The sequence below is a fragment of the Paramormyrops kingsleyae genome, chromosome 19 (genome assembly GCF_048594095.1).
Source record: "Paramormyrops kingsleyae isolate MSU_618 chromosome 19, PKINGS_0.4, whole genome shotgun sequence".
NCBI classification, from domain to species: Eukaryota; Metazoa; Chordata; class Actinopteri; order Osteoglossiformes; family Mormyridae; genus Paramormyrops; species Paramormyrops kingsleyae.
Window position 1 is genome coordinate 27,175,316 of NC_132815.1, and position 19,825 is coordinate 27,195,140.

Sequence of the window (19,825 nt, forward strand, 5' to 3'; positions counted from 1 at the left end):
TAGGTCTTACCATGGAGAAATAAACAACCATTCTTTTCTTTGCAACCAGCCAAATCAGCACCTGCTTCAGAAATCAACAGCACCCTTCATCCACTGTCCCAGAGACCCAGTGAAGGTCAGGGGTGTGTGTGTGTGTGTGTGTGTGTGTTCAAATTAGGCAAACGGGACAAAGGAGCTCACATCACAAACATGGCTGTGGTTTTCGTAAATGCAAATTTAAAATAGTTTTTGCTCTCACACTACACCTTGCTGGAACAAACTAGATTAAAAACATCTTATGGACACCAGTATAAACTATTCTATACCGTCATAACCTTGGCTTTTCATTAATACATACCATTAATCTTGGATTTGTTGATTAATGACCAGCTGGGCACCCAGACAGTTATGAACTGTGACACTGGAAGTCAGTGTAATTAATTTGCAGGTGTCATCTGCTAATGCTTATTCATAGACATCTACAGCTGCAGTGATGCCTTCATCTTTGAAGAACAGCTCTAGAGTGTCACATGTTGGATGGCATCATCCAATGACATAACATTACAAAACACCCACTGAGAATAAATTGGAGCCAAACAGTAACATTCCAATAATACACTGTGGGATTGAAAAGATATAATTCATAAAAATCCTTTGTAACTCATTTATGTTCTGCAAGATTTGACCTTTTGACTACATTACCCTACATTACATGGGCGCAGCATGCTATACGAAAACCAATGGCACCAAGAAAAGGTGTCCAGTGTCTTGAGTGAATCGGTACAAAAAAGGAAATAGACGTTTATTAAAAGCGAATGTGCCTCTTGGAACCGAGAAGGAGTCGGCTGTACTATGACACTGAGGAGTTTCCCTTCATTCCATTTGGGTTTGTTAATCTTACTTGGGGTTCCCTGTGTTATACTCAAAAGCCTTGACTGGGTGCCTAATGTGATCCCCTTGACACATCTTTGTTAATTTCTTATAGAGCCCCTTTTGAGAATCAGACGGTCATTAATAGCACGGTCATTAATACGAGTCACTCGGTAATGATGCAACAGGCCCTGATCTTCCCAGGCAAAACACAGGGACCGGTGCTGCACACTGACATAAAAGCCTGTTTTCATTTTGTAGAGTCCCTCATAGTGAAACTGCGGAGAGACGTTTACTCCAACATAAAGCAGAGATGAAAGAACCATGCAAGTTACCAGCTGTGTCTTGGAGTCCTTACAATGGCTATTCATGCTGCCATTACACTGCACCATCGTAAGCCTATGAATGAGGGCAGCTTTAGCAGCGTCATTCTTCCTGAACATTAGAAAGCTGTAGTTGCGATGCAAAGTCCTTGGGCTCCATCCCAAAATGCCCTCAGAACAGGTAGCACCATGCAGCCCATCAGAGGCCAGATCTACCTGCTGGCCTGTGTTTAATGTTCTGGACATGGTCTCCTCCAGCCACCCCCATCTGCCTCATATTCCCGGCCTTTCCATGCGTTGGCGTTTATGAGGCTCATCGCCATTGCTGCGTTTTGTTTGGAAACATCATCCAGTGCATCTTGTTTATGCAGAGATGTAATTAGTGGGCTGTGATGGGGAGGTAACCAAAAGGCCGCCCAGAATGGCTGAGCCGAGGGCCAGAGGGGCCGGGGTGCGAGTACCACCACACATCAGATGATCAGCCTGTGACATCCTGCTCCTGCGGCCAGATGCCAAGACTGCAGAGAAAGACAATAGCAGCTCAAGGAAGGGGTAGAGCACCAGACTGCTGCACATGCTGACTGCTAGAGTAGCGAACAAAGACTGTGTCTTAACACAAAGAGGAGTGTGGGGGGTTGGAATAAACTTTTCAAAGTAATGTTGGCATCCTATATATATTAGGCACACAACACAAAAATCATCACGGTCCCGGATGGCCGGGTATTTCTTAGGCAGTTCCTGCCGATTTTGTTATACACTGCGCACGCTTAACAAACGTTAATGCCGCCGGATCTTTTCAACGATCCATATCACGCAGGTTAAAGAGACGAGCGATTTCTGATATCTCATGTCCTTCCACGTTTAAAGGACGTGCCGCATCTTGAAGTAGTCCTAGTGGTTTACAATGGCCGCCTTCTAGCTAACTCGAAAATGGCAAGATTCTGCGTAACTCCCTAAACTGACACGATCGCAACTTCCCCACAAAATTTACGTTATCCCCGATCGGGCCATATAGCAATATTTTTACCTATTAACACAACAATATTGAAATGATCTTGTGTGTGGTTTAGTTTTGCAATTGGCAAACATTACGACGATTTTTATAGCTCGTCCCATTAGTAGTTTAACAACTGATTATGTAAGTGTTTTAGGATCTCGAAAGAAAAACAGTCGTTTTTTTAGCCAAGAAATTTGGGTACTTAAGGAATGCAAACGCTTAGCGGAATGCTGTTAAAACGCTTATGCGCCCTGTAATGGCGTTTGGAACAGGTAACGTGATGGTTTTTTGAAACTTAAATAATTCTAAATTCTACATTAATAGAAAAATGAAAGTTTGTGTCACAGCACTATTAAAACATCCGATACGGTCCAGGATTGTTCCAAAAGCATAAACAAAAAACACCTGTAAGGCAGTTTTAATACAATTTCGGTGTGAGCGAGGCAGGTTATTTTGTAATGCGAATAGATGCTGCTTCGTTTATGCAGTTTTTTCCACATGCATTTTTTACATTTGTTCCTTGTTTGCTATTACATTTCAACTCTGCCGATGAATTAACAATCGGTGTCTTGTATCGCAGCAGCGAATCTTGTATAATTTAAGCTTGATACATTTCAATCACACGCAGCGGCTCAAACGGTTGGAATAGTGTAGCTATACAAAAATAGCAAAGGCTGCACAATGAAATGTTTTAGCTCCAGCTCCCATGGGGCTGAAGATTATATACAGAAATGTAGGTGCGGTCAGGAGTTGGTTCCTTAGAAGAACATTTTTATGTTAGTAAGTCCAGCAACGAAGGTATGGCATTGAATGCCACCGTAGTGACGAGCTGATCCTGCCAGTGAATAGATGGAGGCTGTAGGTGTGGTTATTACGCCGCAGCTGAGATCGCCGAGCTGCCGGGCATAACAGATGAGAGCGCAATAAGCCTAGCGATGGATGCGGCTTTATAGCGAGAAACGTAAGTTTGGAGGAATTGCGGCAGACAGACTGATTTTCGGAATAACTTTCAGAAAGATAAGACAAAAAGCTGGTAAGTGGGAAAGCGTGACAAGTACGTTTCTACGGTTCAATGGCAGAGTCCCGATGAACATTTTAAATAAAATTAACTTGCTGAGGAAGGTTGTATTTAGACGTGCAGCCTGTGTTTCTGGGCGTTTGTTTGCATGCGTATTTATTTATTTATTTTTGCTGTTTCATATGTTGAGTTGAGTGTTTCGGATGCTTTGTATATAAACTGCAAGCTGCACATGATTACAGCTGTTGCAGTCTGAACAGACAATGACATTTGCATTTGAATGGCGCCTTTAACCCCCATGTCGTAAAAGTTTAAGTGACCAAAGAGAAATTTCATCATGGGTCTGAAAAACCGCGTCGGCCTTATTTGCTCAGTTTCTTTTGCACGTGTTTGCTTGCAAAGCCATAGTATGCGTTGCACACTTGTTGGAAGTATAGGAGTTGCATAACATGCATGACTGTTCATTTTTGTTGTGGATTTTGTTTATCGTAATTTAAAAATGTGATTTTGCTTTTACTGCTAAATTCGAGAGCCACTATGGACCAGTCTTCTAGTCTACAGCTGGGCTATTTTAAGATGACCTCATTGCCAGCGGTTTGTATCTCGAGCAAATTACTAGTATTTTTTATTTTAATATTGGCTCCGAAAGCACAGGCGATTACTTTTTTTCCCATTCACACTTTTATATATAGGTAATTGCGATTGGCAAAACCGATCGTTTCGTGAAATCTGACGTGCACCGTTGTGTTTACTCGCACGAAGAGGTGGTTTCAGTTTGCATTGGCCCAAAGTCATGCATTTAGTGGGACGACTTGCGGGACTGTAATTATGAGGGGGGAAAAAAAACTTTTTTTTTTTTTTTTTTTGGCAATGATCTGTCCACATTTTTTTCCTTCTTGCGACTACTTCAGGAAGTATGACTTGTTTCTATATATTGTCTAGACCGGGCAGTTTACTGCTTGTTTTTATATCTGAGGGGTATTTCGTTTTATGATGAAGCCACCATAAAGTCACCTATATATGACAGGATAAAAAGAGATGGGGATGTAAGGTGGTTTATAAAGAAGCATAAACCAACCAATATCAAACTGCCTGTCATTTACTACGACACCTTGTATGCATAGTAATGTTAAAGGTGCTTTTACTGGTTATTCTGGGGTTGTTCATATCAACGAGAAATTGGCGTTTTGTTTCCATGCTGTTCAAAGTAATTGTTAAACATTTAATTTCCTCACCAAGTCCAGAAGGAAGGAGTCCTTTTGCAAGCTGGAATCTGTTTCCTGCAGCTTCCCGGAGCTTTATTTGCGGTCTAACTGCCGCAGCCAATCGCGCTTTCTGTGCCTAATTTGCCTGTTGGCAAATTGCTGATAGTTCTTCATGCAAAGATTATAGTTCTCATACCAACTGACGCTGGCAAATGAATTATAAACATCCAAGCAATCACGAGTCAACATGCGCATGTGCCAAATATAAGAAGAAACTGAATCTAGTGGCAGTTTCCAGTGTTTAAGGGTGTTTACAGCATCCAGAAGGCGTTTCATTCTGGTGAGTCAGTGCTGGCTGTTAAGGGTTTGGCGGTAATTTCGGTGCCACAGGACATTCTCCGTTTCCAGTGTGTTTCTCATTCACCTCAATCTACATTTGCTGTCCTTTAGCTATTTTTCATATTTTTAAGACTGATTTAACCCCCCCCCCACCACCACCTTTTGGGGGAGTTTGTGGAGGTCAGGGCTGGATGCTTGATGTTGGCAGTGATAAAGAGACGCCAAGGAGCTGCCAAGTGTGGCCGCAGTAATTAGGAACGTAGCGGGAGGACCTGGCCTGCCCCAGCCCTCGGCCCCCCCATAAATACCTTTTCCCCCTCTACCGGCTTTTAATGAATGTTCAGCACTGACTCTGGAGTAGCCTGCTGAGGTGAATAAATGCTTTCTTGGGTTTACAGTGACACATGCTTACCTCAGCAGTACTTGGCCTTGCAAAGCAGGTGAAGCTCCAGCTTGCAGCTCTTCACTGTATTCTGGGCTCCTGCATTCTGGGCTCCTGCACGGCCTCGGGGCCAGGGCTCCCTCCCAGGATGTGGGTGCTGTGCTGTCGCCCCCCCCACCCCGGGTTCTCCTTGGTTTATACGCCAATTATCACTTCAAGGTAGTAGATTGTTGGCCGGACTGTAGTGTCTATCGATCGAGTTGTATTGCAGTGGCAGACGATTTAAGGGTCATTACAGACTGTAATAAATGGTGGCGATGTGTCTCCGCTTTTGAGACATAAGACAGTGTTCTTCTTGTCGTTTACTTCACATTGGTTGCTCCAAAGGCACCTTTTTGCCAGGATTCATTGTTTTCAGGTTCTTTCATTATGCTTGTGGAGGAGTTGGTCAGTACCTGCACCTGTCATTTGCATTAAATGTGTTTGGCTCTTTATTGGTCTCTCCTTTTCTTCTGCATGTTGTGTTTCTTGCCCATGTCACAGTGTTGTCCAGTGGTGGCTATTGTGCCTGGATCCCCTCCCTCAGTGATCATCTGGGCAGGTCTTCGCGGTCGGCATTCACAGTGATCCAGATTCGCCCTAAAAGGGTGGAGCCAGCTTCAGATGATTCACTGCAGTACTTAACCACAGAGGATGGTGGTGTTTGTTTTTTATTGTATTTTTCTTTCCCTGCCTGGAAAGATGTAGAAATAAAATTAATCCAAGATTATGAGGAGGAGCGAAAAAGGGTTTAGTAATAAACTGCAGTCATGTCACTGATGGCTTTAATACTCCCTCAAGCCACTGTGATACACCATGAATGGAATGCCATCCATTCTGAATGCTTTTTCTAAAGTCATATATTTTTAAAATAAACATGCGTTTCATTTCTGCAGAGCTATGAATAGATTGTGTGTTATGATAACATTTGGAGAACATTTTGGCCAGCCCATGGTACTGCAGAGTTGGCCAAAGCTGAACGGGCTTGTGTATCCCTGTGATTTTTATGCCAATCTTATTTAATTGTTAAAGTTGGTTCCAGTTTTGCTAAGCCAATATTTATGATATACCCAGATGTGTATTTTTATGGTGATTCGTTATATAAGCTAAATAAATTGAAGTTGCGGGAAATCACTTCCCAAAGGTGGGAATTCAGCTTGGGAGCTTTTATGCTGCTGAAGGACCCATGGAAAGTGCTTATGGGACAGCTGATCAGATTGAGCTGTCCTGATGGCTGCCTGGGGGGAACGTGACATCGGGCAAATCAGGGGAGCTGCCCCCCCATACCCCCCTCATACTTGTGTCTGAGTGTAAATAAGAAATGGAGATTAACCACCCCTAGAGTGGACGTCGTCATGGATACCTCTGCTGGGAGTCTCTCTCCCGCTATTTAATTAGCATGAAGCCCCCTCTCCAGTCCAATAGATTATCTGTGCCCGGGACACCAGGCGCGCCCGTGTCTATTCAGTGCGCTGTGTTCACTGACGTCAGGGTGCTGAATAGCCACGGCAAGGGTGGCAGCTGTTTGCTCCTGAGGGACCTTTGCTGAAGAAGTTATTTTCATTCATATCCTGTATGTGAGCACTTGTATTTCTCTTTGGCAAGTTGATGAGAGTAATTAGTACCCGTGATTCATTTTAACCAGTTAATGCTGTGTGTCTGATGTAAATAATATAATATTTATGTGATTGATAATTTAATCTATGTATTGAAGACCTTGCATTGCTTTTCTCTGCGTAGTGGGATTTTTGCTGATGCTGTTAGATTACCTGACTTCTATACTCAGGTTTCCATCTTTCTGGTGCCAAATCATTTGCAAAAAAAAGGCCAGGGCCTGGCATTGAATGATTTAATATACATACAGCATCATGTACCAGTGCTGTAGGTGTCAAGTGTCCACAACAACAGGCCCTTTGTGAGGAACTTCTTGCCTTAGTGTAGCATCTGATGAACCATCCAGTAATTCACAGGGAGGCATTAAATGGTTTGGTCCAGACTTGCAGAGGGTGTTTGAGCCTGACACAACAACAACAAACAACAAATTTATTTTTGTATAGCGCATTATCACAACATTACATCGTCTCAAAGCGCTTTACAGCATCCCCACCCATAGCACCCAGTAAGTAAGCCATAGGCAACAGTGGCAAGGGAAAAACTCCCAAGAAGGAAGAAACCTTGGGAGGGACCAGACTCAAAGGGGGAGCCCATCCTCCAGGGACTGGACCTGCGCAGTCTCTGCACAGGGAAAATGTTACTACGTGTAGCAGATCAGCGATCGTGCTGCATACGTTAACGTCACTGAGCCTTAGTCCGCTCGGATCTGTAAATCTGGGCAGGCCGCGGGGGAAAATGGCCCACTGTTAGCCCATGGCTTCATTTTATGCCCAATTAACCTTCATTTTCTGGTGTTCCCCCCCTCCCTCCCCAGTGCTGGAATGCGGCAGTCCAGTGGCTGCTTCCCTTCTGCAGCACCACTCTTCTGGGCTGACCTGAGCGTGGAGTTGGCGGGAGGGAGACCTTGAATCCTTTGGTCTGAATGTGCTTGATTAGAGGGAATGCAGGGCTGCCAGCCAGCCCCGGGGCCGTGGCCCAGGCCTTTTCTCCGGTGGAAAAAGCCAGAGATGATTCATTGCCCCAAAGCAAATGCATCAGTAGACCCAATGTATTGTTATGGGGTTGAAATGCTATAGCTGCTGGTCCGGATGGGTGAGGTACCATTTTGTGATGCTGCATGCCTGACATACAGTACATTTCAGTGATTTTTCCAAAGATAATATGGTAATGTCCTGAAGAATTCCTTTGTGCGTCAATCGTGGGAGCAGCGGCATTCCAGTTCCCCTGGGTGTTAAACTGAACACACTCAGGTGCCAGTGATAATCTGGGGCATGAAATACTCTTGAATTGAGTGGGTTAGGAATCTGTGCTCATGATCAGAAGGTCTTCGGTTCAAATCCCACTGCTGGCAGTGCGATATCACTGTTGGGTCCTTGAGCGAAGCCCTTAACACCCAGTTACTCCAGTGGGACCACCTGCCCCTGCTATTTGATCCTCAGTTGTCACTTTGGTCAAAAGGATTTGCTGTATTAAAAAATGAAAAAGGGTGTGTTTTTTTATTTTATTAAATTTCCACTTCCTGAATTATTACATATAATTAATATTAGAAGTAATAAAAAAAAGCCCTCAAACTGCTTGCGTATGAGATTTCACAAAAAGTAGGAAGTATCCCAGTTGATGGAGGATGGAAAGGGGCTGAGAGTCTGAGGGGGGGGTTAGGAGAGGGAGGGGGGTCCACCACACAGTGATAGAGCTGTAGTCACAGCACAGCTCTCGTAGCTTTGAAGCTCACACTCTGAGGCTGAGAATAATAATGTTATTAAATAACGAATGGGGGGGGTGTCGGTCGGTGAGATTAATGGCTGCTGTGCTTCTCTGTACCAGCGGTAGACAAACAGCCCCAGGAGGCTGACAATTCTGTGCTAAATCATTCTTGTTCCTGTCCACTGTCAACGGTTTTGTTCAACCGTTCGGTGTTTTTCTTTCAATTAGCAGTTCTTGAACATCTGGCTGAAGATGGTTTTTATTCACCCAAGATTCTCTCATTTTTTTTGTCCCTGCCATCACGTGTCAGAAGGTGTGTTGGAGGCTTGGGGTGAAGGGGTGTCGTTAAATGGGGAAGAAGGCCAGGACTCCCCAGCAGCACGCCTTAAATCACATTGAACTGGTGGAATGTTGCTCTTGGCAGGTGGCCTTGTTTTAAACTTAGGCTGAAAGGGCCTGTGTGCTGCCCCAGGACCAGGCCTTTCAGGGGCTGCCCGTCAGTTTGTCTGTCAGTGTTTCCTACTGCTTACCCTGTGGAGGTTTTGTGAGCCAGCCAACGTGCACGTCAATGGCACGTGACGAAAGGACGGCTGCACCAAACCCGGGCCACTGGCACGCAGCAGCAGTCTCTTGCGCTGGGACCAGGTAATGACATCCTGCTGTGAGGCCCGGTGCCGATGAGCCCTGCCCTCGCATGGGAGCGAGCCACTTTGTGGACTGGGGTGATGAGCTGCTGATGAGCTGCTTTCCAGTTTGTGCCAGTAATGCTGGAATAGCACGTTATCTTCTTACATAATTCATATTGTGTGTGGCTTTTTTGTTAGCCCCATGTATTGCATCCCTGAGCCTCACCGTTCCTCACCGCTCTGCCTGCTCCCTCTGTCCCCTCGCATCCTGTTTAAGGCTCATTTCCTTCCCGTATCAACACTCTCCAAAGGCACCACCCTCGGGAACCTTCTGCTCTCCCTCCTTTAAGTTTGATTCCCCTAAAATAAACAGCCAGCTCTGACATCATCTTTTTGTTCTTCATGGTCTGGCCTCAATGCTTCGTATGAAACATCATGCAGTGCCTTGGCTTTAGACTTTGGCCAGGGTCCTCATACGCCAGCCCTGTGTCCGTCTGTGTCTCTGTGTATTGTACTCTGTCCTGCCCAGCGGGATCAGCGGCAAACCCTGCTCAGGCTGCGTCTCCCGTCTTGTGCTGTAGCTTATTATCCTGTTGTGGCTTTCAGGCCCCAGAAATGAATGACCCAACATTGGAAACATTATGTGCGATAAATGAGCTGTTAAGAGTCCCTTTTTCCTCCCGCCAGTTGTGATTCTGTCTGGAATTGTACCTATTCTTGGGTCCAGTGAGTTGCTGGCTCTCATGTGTTAACCGGGCAGCAAAACAATCGTAGTGTTTGGCTTCCAGTCTGGCTGAGAGTGGGCTGCTTTGGTTGTGTGTGTTCAGGGTCATTATGGAAGCATAAGCCAGGAGTTCTGAGTGCAGTTTTATCACTTATTATTCGATTATTTGAATTGAAATACACCCACTGCCCACCTCACACACAGGGCCTCAAGTGTAAATGTTTAGAACCACATGTATGGGGAGGCCAGAGACCCAGGGCCTCATATTGCAGGGGATGTATGCACCGGTCGGGCTTTTATTGAACTCCACTTCCTGATTCGCATTTGTGATAGAGCGTCTCCTACCATTCCCCTCTCCTCAGCTCAGTCTCTCCTAGAGCTGGGCTGTATGACCAAAAATGTATATCACGGTATTTTTCATAGTTATATCAGTTTCACGGTATACAACGGTATTTTTTACTTTTTTTTAAAGTATGACTGGGCGTTAGAGATGCGCGGATCAGCTAAAATGTCACCCGAATCCGCGGCTTTAAACAAATCATCCACCCGCCCGCACCTATAATTTTCTGATATAGATATCCGCACCTGCTTCTTCGTTTTTAACAGCAGATTCAGTGACTTTAGAGCTATTCTGCGCATCTCTGATAGTAAAATAATACGCGTATTGTATGCTGCTTTAAATGAACATTTATTCATGAAACAAATTTTGTCTTTGGCCAGATTAACCAACATTTTCTCAATAAAATAAACAGTCTTTAGCCTACTCCATTCAGACTTTAATGGGAATATCACCGTTTCTGTCGCTGCAACACATAAACACACAATGACTGGATAACGGCAAATTTATTAGCCCTATCTATTCAAATAATAAAGAATATTACGCTTTCCAAATAGATTAAAAAAAAGAGAACAAATAAGAACTTTTGCCCCAAAAAAAACTCGTAGGCACTTATACAAGCGATAGGCACTTCGCTAAATCGCTCCCACACAGCACTTTTCTTTCCTTCCTTTTGTTTTGTTTTTAATTCTCCCTTTTTTAGTCTCTCTCGGATCTGTTTCGCCTCCATTTCTGCTTTAAGAAATGGACCCCCCTCCTCCCGCCACGCACGTATTTTTTTAAAACGAGAGCGCAAATTAGCGACTGTCTGCCTGATGAAAAATGCATTTAAAACATGTTCGTATTTTAGAGAATGTAGTTGATATTTGCATCATTAATGATTGATCTCATCCACCCACTACCCACCCGCAATTAATTAAAATGTATTTTTTTATTACCCGACCCACCCAACCCGCGGATATAACCGCCATCCGCGCATCTCTACTGGGCGTTTACCACATTTTACAGGATTTTACAAGACACATTTTTGTTTTACGTTTTTGCATTATTCCTACATTAACTTTATTATTATTACCCATTGCGTCTATCTGGTACCTTAATGATAACATACGGCTAACATGTTTGTTGGCTAACTGCTTATAGATAAACGGCTAATGTTAAGGTGTGCGCCGGCCATTTTTCATAAATGTTTAGTAGTTCAGTGTTGCTGGAAAGTGAGCTTGACTGACCTCGTGAAATTTCTCATAAAGACCAGGATGTCGATCTTTAATTGATGCTTCTCCAAGTTTGACGTACTATTTGACTTCGTTGCCACAACTTTGTAGCACTGTTTGCATAGAGGCTTATCGACATCCTTAGTCTTTCCATGCTCGTCTGCAAAATGCTTCCAAACGGCCCTCTTTTTTTTTTCTTACTAAAACAGCTTGTGAAGTGCCTTCAACTGCAGCATATACCATGTTCGGCCTACTCTGTAGGCTATGTGTGTGTTAACCAGCACGAATGCTGTGTGAAGTGTGGCGAAAAATGAATATTTGTGAAAATGAGTATCTAATCAGATAACTAATTCATATAAAAAATTAGTATCTGATTAATATCAATATCAATTAGTATCGTTTTTTTTTATTTTTATTTTTGAAAACTCTGGTGTCATTATTTTTAACTCCAGCGTCAGCTATATCTTCCATTTCTGATCTTTCGAGGTACATTTTTAGTGGTGCAGCAGTGAAATAGGTCCCCTTTAAACAGTTTTCAGCTGCGCCACCTTCTGTACGCTGTGTAGGCTATTTAAACTGGTATTGCGGTATAGGAAAAATTCATATCATAACAATAATAAAAACGGTTTTTGGTATGAACCGATATACCGCCCGACACTAATCAGTAGTTTGACCAATAAATTACACAAGCTTTGGGGAGAGAGTAGGTGGTAAGACTAAGACTGTCTGCTTGTTATACGAACTTGGACATATTGCTGGAAACGCATCCAACGTGCTAACTCATCTGAGGGGGTAAACGACCGAAGCAAGGCAAGCATGTTTGAGTTTATCGCTACTGATATGTACTTAGATCGGGTTTAGTTCATTTTATATATTTATTTTTACAATGTGCAGATAAGTGTCTCATGTTGTGCTATTCAGTCATGTTAACAGACACATAGTCATTGGTTTGCAACGGCTCCTAGTTCTTGGCTGGCAATTTTCATAGTCTCAGAAAAAATTTTTGTTTTCCTTGCTATACTGAAATTGCACTAAACTCCAAAACCGTGGGTGGTACTGCATTCTGAATGCTGTGTACTGATACACCCCTAGTCTCTCCTGAGGTAAAGTGCCCAATCTGAGGAGGTCTCCCCTGGGGTGTGAACCTTGCTGGCAAGTCCCCCTAACCAGCATGAGTGACTAACAGGATCATGATGGATGCCTTCAGGGCCCTAGGGCCAACACCAGAACACCTCTGGTGCTCCCACCCTCCCCCAGCAGGACAGGAGACACGCTCCTCTGGTGCCCCCCACCCCACCCACCAGTGGGACAGGAGGAACAATTCTCTGGTGCTTGCCCCCATGCCCAGATCCTTCAGCTTCTGGTCTCCTCTACTTGGCTCAGGTGGGCCTCTCTACACTTAAAATGAAACCATCTCTGTTCCCTTTCAGTTTACTCAGACTCCTCGGCCATCCTATTTGGCTGACTGGAATGGCACCATATGGCAATAACCAGGCTCAAAACCCAATCTGATTAACCATTAGGATCACAGTGGACATGACTGATTGCCCCAGAGCGCCGGGGGGGAGGCATGGCCGTATTATTATTTAATTTGAGAGTGCGGACCGTGCTTTGGGGCTTCTCATTCTCCTGATGACTGACCCTCCCACCTTGGGGCTGGGAGACCCGGTGTCTGTTTGCTGGTAGCAGCTTGGGCTGGGGGGTGCCTTTCTGGGTTGGTGAACAATGTGAGTGCTCAGAGCAGATCTACACTGTAGCTGGTCATGAAGGCTGTTTCACTGCTCCGTGCAACCCCCAGTCAGTATGAAATCTGCACGCCCCTCTTAGCAGTCACACTCATCCAGGGAAATGTAAATAACCAGGATATGATTACAGAGCTTGTCGGTCAACTTCCTGACAGAGCAGGTGTGGTCTCTGGGTGAGATCCCAGGGGGAAACGGCCTTCCTTCCCAGTCTCCAGCGGGATTCAGGCTGTGCCACAGCAGGACCTGACTTTGGGCTCGAGATCCAGTGATGGCTCCTTGCACCTTCCTTGCAGCTTGTGTACTGATGTGTGTCATTGGGATCTTCAGACACAAGCCCTAGTGTCATTTTATCTGAAAACAGGGGCAGAATGGATCACACCGTTGGCTTTATTATACAGCCTTTTCATCTTTACTGTGTTGGGCCGTAAATCAGATTTGCACACGGAAACCCATTCCACCTTCTTTCCTGCGAGTGTTTGACTTGCATGCTCTTCCCCCAGCAGTTATGTGAGATGAGGTAAATCTGAGTGACCGCAGAGATAAATTCCCCAAAAACCTGGACTTAATCTGTCACTCACAATGCAGAGTGGAAAACCAGGACGTTCCGTACAGAGAACATCATACATAAAACCTCTCTCCCTCTAACATTGAGGTGTTTTTCTTTTCCAGTTGTATCCCATCACAATGGAAACACAAACGCAAGTCAGCCGTTTGGTGGTTTTTGGAGTGAGGGCTCCGGACCGTCATGTTAAAATGTATCCTCCTTTCCCAGTTCCAGCATTATTTTGGTTCCACTCCTTTGTTGCTCTGCCTTCAGAAGGAGATACACGGTGTGTTTTTATACACATCCTCACCTTAAAAGGTAAAACCATAAGTCTGTCAATAAAAACAAAAACGTGGCAAGCAAATTAGGGGGAAAAAATCCCTGTGCATTTATTTTACTGCTGGCAGAAACTGAATTCCCCTTTTCCTGTTTGGCCTGCTCTGTTTCCACTTCGCAGAGTGGATCTCTGTTGGTTCCCACCGTTGCCTTTTTGCAGGCTGGCTATTTGTGTGATGGCAGCCTGCTGGTGGGTCCAGTGATCAGCAGCCCCTTCAGGTTGGTCTCCTGGGAGCCTCAAACCCGCATTTGTGGAGTTAAGTAGTTATTGGGGGCAACTGTAATTACAGGTTGCTTGTTCTCCTGGGGGCTGGTGCAGGCCCAAAGAGAGCTGGCAGAATTGCCGACACAGGCTTTGCCAGGCCGGCAGCTAACTGGCTGTGCAGTTGGCCTGTGTGTCACTGTGGCTCTGATCTCCAAAAGCCGGCCCCATCGCTCCGTCCACAAGTGTGTGCCTGCCATCCTGGGGAATGACGGGAATGCTGCTTGGCAGGCTGACCTATTCACACCCATAACCGCCCATTGATAGCACGCTGCTCACTTCCAGGCACTTCTCAGCCTGATTGACACTGAGAAAGAGGTGGGGCTGGATCGTTCCGACTCCTGTGCCCTGGATAGCCTTGATGGGTACTTTATGGAAAGTGAGAGGCGGGTACTCCGCCATACGCCAGGATTCAGGTACTCCTGGGGATCGTTCAGATTGGATGTCGGCCTGGTTTTTAAACTTCCTCCCTGGAGTTCAGGCTGAGGCTGTTAATTGGGGCTCTTACTGTTTTAAAGGGGAGCTTGAGCACATTGTTCCCTATGGGCTAGGACCCCCCCCCCCCCCCCCCCCCTTAATATGAACGATGCATGTCTGTGCCAGGGCCTTCCTACCTTCTCATTCTCCTACCTTCGTGACCCTTTTTTGCCCCCTCTGGAAGCCTTGTTAGGGATCGGCTTACAATAACCAGCCCTCAATATTGTAACTGTAATTGTGGCACTGTTTCTGACGGTGCTTGTCATTTATGACGGTGCAGAGCATCACGCCCTTCCTGCGAGGGCCTTTATTGCCAGAGAATGCAACCATTCTGTGCCCCCTGGCGCTCTTGTGGGGTTTAACATGTAAGCAGTGGTTTCCCTGTGGCTGGAACTGCGATTTTTCTCCCTCTTTCACTGGATTTCTTGCACACATTTGCTCTCTCTCTTTCCCTCCCTCCCCCCTGCTCTCCATTTTCTGTGAGTTTCTTCTCTCTTGCGCTCTCTCTCCTTTTGCATTCGCACACACAGATGATGATACAGATATATAGCTGACCCCTCCCCCGGGCCTCTGTAGTGGTAATTGTGGTAATGGCGGCACGTGGGGGTCACTGCGTTTCCCCTGCGGCGTGACGCCCCAATCGCTTCGGCACCTCCACACCAGTCCAGCTCCATGTCTCGTGGGGGTGGGGGGTGGTGCCTGGCTCTCACTCTCGCTCTCACTCTCACTCTCCTGCTCTCTTCCTGCACGTGGTGTGCCCCCCCCCCCCCGCTCCCACCCACCCTCAAGTGAGGCTGCCGGCACAAGGTGCCTCGCTGCCTCTGTTCCACCTGCCAGTCACTGAGCGGCGCCAGCGCCGGGACTCGCCAGAGCGTGTGCTGAAACCGCTCGCTGCGGCTTGGAGGTAAGACCCCCCCAGGTGGCCGTCCCTGCCTGCTGCATGATGTGCTGATGTCGTCCTTTGTTCGGCTTTGTTACGGAGCCGCGTACACGTCTGACCGCTTCTGCGCCCGCCTTTTCTGTGTGGCACCTCCCGGCCACATGCAGGACGTTGCTTAGCACTGCCTCGCTCCCTCTCTTTGTCTCCCCTGGGTCGGGTCTCAACGCAGTGGCTCAGTTGCCAGCATCGTTCGCCTGCCAGACAGCATCACCGCTCGACGCGGATTTTGGAGACGACAGCTTTATTTACCGAGCTTATAATCATGTTTTTTCCTCTGGGGGCTGTGGTGTCGTTTTGATAAGCATGATGCCGCGTTTCGCACGGATCTGCTTCATTCCGTCACATTTAGCCGGTTCCATGTTTTAAAATCCGGAGGCAGAGCAGAGCAGCAGCAGTGAGCTGAGCACCATATTGTAAGATGGTTCTGTGGACTCCATGCAGCCATGCGGCATCGCAGTGCTTGCAAAGGTGCTTCCCTTGATCCCTTCCATGGAAGACTGCGGGGCTCAGGAAGGTGACGAGGAAGCGGAAAGGGGGATCTGCGTAGGAATGGGAGAGGTGATGAGGGCTGCCTTGGTTTGCAATACCCAAAAGTCAGGGAGAAACCGAACTGCTGTACAGAGGGACTGGAGCCGGCTTTGGGATGATAAGGATAAGCAACTTCATACATTAAAGGCGCTTTTATCATCTGACAGCTTGTGAGGGGAGGATCAGCATTTCTCTCATGGATACACATTGCTGCCAAACTACATCTTGTGTTTTTCTTTCAGTTTTCATTCTCTTCATTATAGATAAAAATCAATTGTATTTTTTTTTTTTTTTTTTATAAAGAAAGCAGAGTGCCTCCAGCCTTCCATTACAAGGGCCAGGAGATTTAATTTGGTGACACTCATGTCAAACCACCGATTCCTCAGACACCATTGGCTGTGACTGTCCTATGGGAACAGAGAAACCATCCTCAATGGGGGCGCCCTTATGTTTACACCAGAAGTGTGGCCCTCTTCCAGCCCCAGAACGTTCTGGTATCTAAGCCTGTGGTGCAGGTCAGAGGTCATGATGGATGTCTTTGTGCAGCAGGAGCTGAAGAATGCTGGGGGTAGGGGGGGCAGCAGATGGTGTGCTGGAGAGACAAATGGGGGCGGAGCTCTTTGTGTGAGTTGGTGGGCAGCCACAGCATCATGGGGTGCAGGGGGGGTGTCACTGGCCAGGTGTCACGGTCAGGATCCCTGAACGCCCTGTTATGCAGGCGCTCGGCATTCCAGTGTTCGCTATGTAGCTCACAGCTCCACAAAGTCCACACATCCTTCTACTGGCGGAGAACTTAAGCTGCAGTTTATTAAAGCTCTGTGTTAAAATTGACAGATCGGGGGGGGGGGGGCAAGCAGTCCCCTCCCCCCATATCCATCAGAAAATGGCAGGTTTGTCCTGGGGCTGGTGTCTGTGCTGGGCACAGGTGGCATCAAGCTGCCCAGCAATTATGCTGAGATTTTATTTCCTTCCTCAGTGAATTATGTGTTTTGAAATGCCTTAGTTCAGGAGATTCCAGCAAGTTTACATGGCAGGGTTTATCTCTCATTCATCTCTTATCTGTATCGAACTTCTTGCAAAGATGAGGTCGTCATATTCCAGCTTATAAATCATCCTCATAATAAAGAGATGGGCCGGTTAAACCCGCCAGTGCTGATGATATCAATGTACTTGCCCTGCTGCTTCCTGGTTGGCTTCCTGCTTACACCTGATGTGCAGAGGCTTGACTCCATTGGTGTGGGTTTAAGTTGGGCCGGTTCCTGTCCGTCGGTCAGGCCCATCTCCTGAGGGTGTGGAGGCTTCTGGGAAATCGCTGGACTTGGCGCGTTTCTGCGACGGTTGCTGATGGTGCGACTCCTGGAGGAGCAGAGCACAGCAGCCCAGTCAGCCTGGGGAGGGGGGGGGGGTTACGTGGGAGGCACTGTGTAACTGGCTCACATTCTCTGTGCCTCCCCTGCAGATGAGGCAGCAGACCCCCAGTACTGCGCTAGCCTTGCTATTTCTGCTGAACACCAAACCTCGAGCCGGTAAAGGAGCCATCCACGTTTGACCTGCCACCGTGGCCACATGGCACCCCCTGCTGCTGATCCGGGGTTTTACCGGCATGGTCGATTTACACAGGATATCTCAGATTGCATCACACATTGAGTAGCTTCTATAGAAGGTTCTAGTGTGAGTATGTGTGCAGAATACACGTACAAAAAGCCATTACAGCGAGGTGCTTTGCACAGGAGAATTAATCAATCACAGACGACAAGGATGCAGCTTATGCATGTGCCATCAGCCTGTAAATCTGGGATGTCACACCTGACTCCTCCGTTGTGGGCCCCGTCCCCTGGGGCTGTCACTCTGCTTGTTTCCTACTTATGCAGCCAGGAGATCTGGGCATGTTCCTTATAATAGCTAAGCGCCCAACGTTAACATACCTGCCACATTTGTCCATCTTGCAGATCAGCATGGGGAACAGCGACAGCCAGCCAGCCGTTCCCAGCGCAGCGGGGACCGGCTTCTCATTACCCCGGCGACCGAAGCCCTGCTCGCTGAGGTTCCGGCCCACTAAGAGGAAGGTGCTGTCACCACAGAGCTGGTGGAGGGGCCGTGAGGTTGGCCAAGGCGGCAGACTGCGGGCTCCCTTTGTGCACAGCCAGTACAGCTGTTTTGGGGAGCTGACCGCTGACCGCTGTGACCGCTACCATGCCTCGAGTGGAACTGCGTCGCCGTGGGACCTAGGCGGGGACGCCACTGGAGTGCTGTACGCAGAGCGTGACACCGGTCTGGATAGACCCGTTGGACCAGTGCATCTATTGCGGTTGGCAGGGGCGTCAGACCACGTGGAGGCAAACGCGCCCCCCCTCCGGACCAGCAAGGGCAGCTCGCTGAGCTCAGAGGGCTCCTGGTACGACTCGCCCTGGGGGGCCACAGGCGAGCTCAGTGATGCGGACAGGTCCTGCTCATCGGGACACATAGAGGACACCCGGGACAGTGCGAGCTCATCGGGCCCTATGGAGGAAAGCAGCGCCGGGGGCAGAACCATGATCGATGCCAGCCCTTCTGCCCCTTCTGGGGGCCCTTTGGCCTCACAGGGCGACCTGAGGGGGTTCCACAGCTTGACGCCCACAACCTTCGCCGACCTCTACGGCGACCCCAGGGTCACATCCTGCTCTTCAGTGTCAGGAGGAGGCGCCGAGGAGTCGGGCCCCCAGCCTGGGGGCTTCAGCTCGCACACGTTGCCCTGCCGCAAAGCTGTACCCGACACTGACAGCAGCAGCAGAAAGAGCCTGCTGAAGGGCCGCATGCGACGCCTCGGCGACTGGACAGGGAGCCTGAGCCGCAAGCGCAGGAGGCTGCAGGTACCGGCTGCCACCCACTGCCCGCCTCACACACAGGGCCTCACATGTATGGGGAGGCCAGAGACCCAGGGCCTCATATTGCAGGGGATGTATGCACCGGTCGGGCTTTTATTGAACTCCACTTCCTGATTCGCATTTGTGATAGAGCGTCTCCTACCATTCCCCTCTCCTCAGCTCAGTCTCTCCTAGAGCTGGGCGGTATGACCAAAAATTGATATCACGGTATTTTTCATAGTTATATCAGTTTCACGGTATACAACGGTATTTTTTTTTTTTTTTAGTATGACTGGGTGTTTACTACATTTTACGGCAGGGGTGGCCAATCTTATCCGCAAAGGGCAGCTGTGTGTGCGGGTTTTCGCTGCAACTCCCTAATTAGATTACTAATTAGAGGACTGATTGGCTGAGGAGTCCTCACACCTGGGTTTGAACAGCTGACCTAAAGGTTACCCCAAAAACCTGCATACACACCGGCCCTTTGCGGACAAGATTGGGCATCCCTGTTTTACGGGATTTTCCAGGACACATTTTTGCATTCCTACATTAACTATATTATTCTTACCCATTGCATCTATCTGCTACCTTAATGATAACATACGGCTAATGTATTTGTTGGCTAACTGCTTATAGATAAACAGTTTATGTTAAGGTGTGCGCCGGCCAAGTTAATATTTTTCATAAGTGTTTAATAGTTCAGTGTTGCTGGAACGTGAAGACCAGGATGTCGTTCTTTAAGATGCTTCTCCAAGTTTGACGTGCTATTTGACTTCGTT

General features: G+C 47.3%; 1 protein-coding gene across 8 annotated transcripts in view; it reads left to right on the forward strand.

Annotated features, from left to right (window-relative positions):
• Nucleotides 1-19,825, forward strand: part of LOC111851202 (rho guanine nucleotide exchange factor TIAM2-like) — a 58,072-nt gene that overhangs the window by 2,846 nt on the left and 35,401 nt on the right. The window contains exons 1-4 of one of the 8 annotated variants that reach the window (XM_072702899.1): nucleotides 12,694-12,754; nucleotides 13,786-14,674; nucleotides 15,525-15,639; nucleotides 18,153-19,052. In XM_072702899.1, coding sequence (XP_072559000.1) covers nucleotides 18,159-19,052 — 894 coding nt within the window. In that variant the 5' untranslated portion in view covers nucleotides 12,694-12,754; nucleotides 13,786-14,674; nucleotides 15,525-15,639; nucleotides 18,153-18,158. Of the gene's footprint in view, nucleotides 1-2,351; nucleotides 2,442-2,910; nucleotides 3,203-11,788; nucleotides 12,182-12,693; nucleotides 12,755-12,815; nucleotides 14,675-15,524; nucleotides 15,640-18,152; nucleotides 19,053-19,825 lie in introns of those variants that run through there. The other 7 variants (XM_072702900.1, XM_072702904.1, XM_072702898.1 and 4 more) reach the window with 7 other exon arrangements.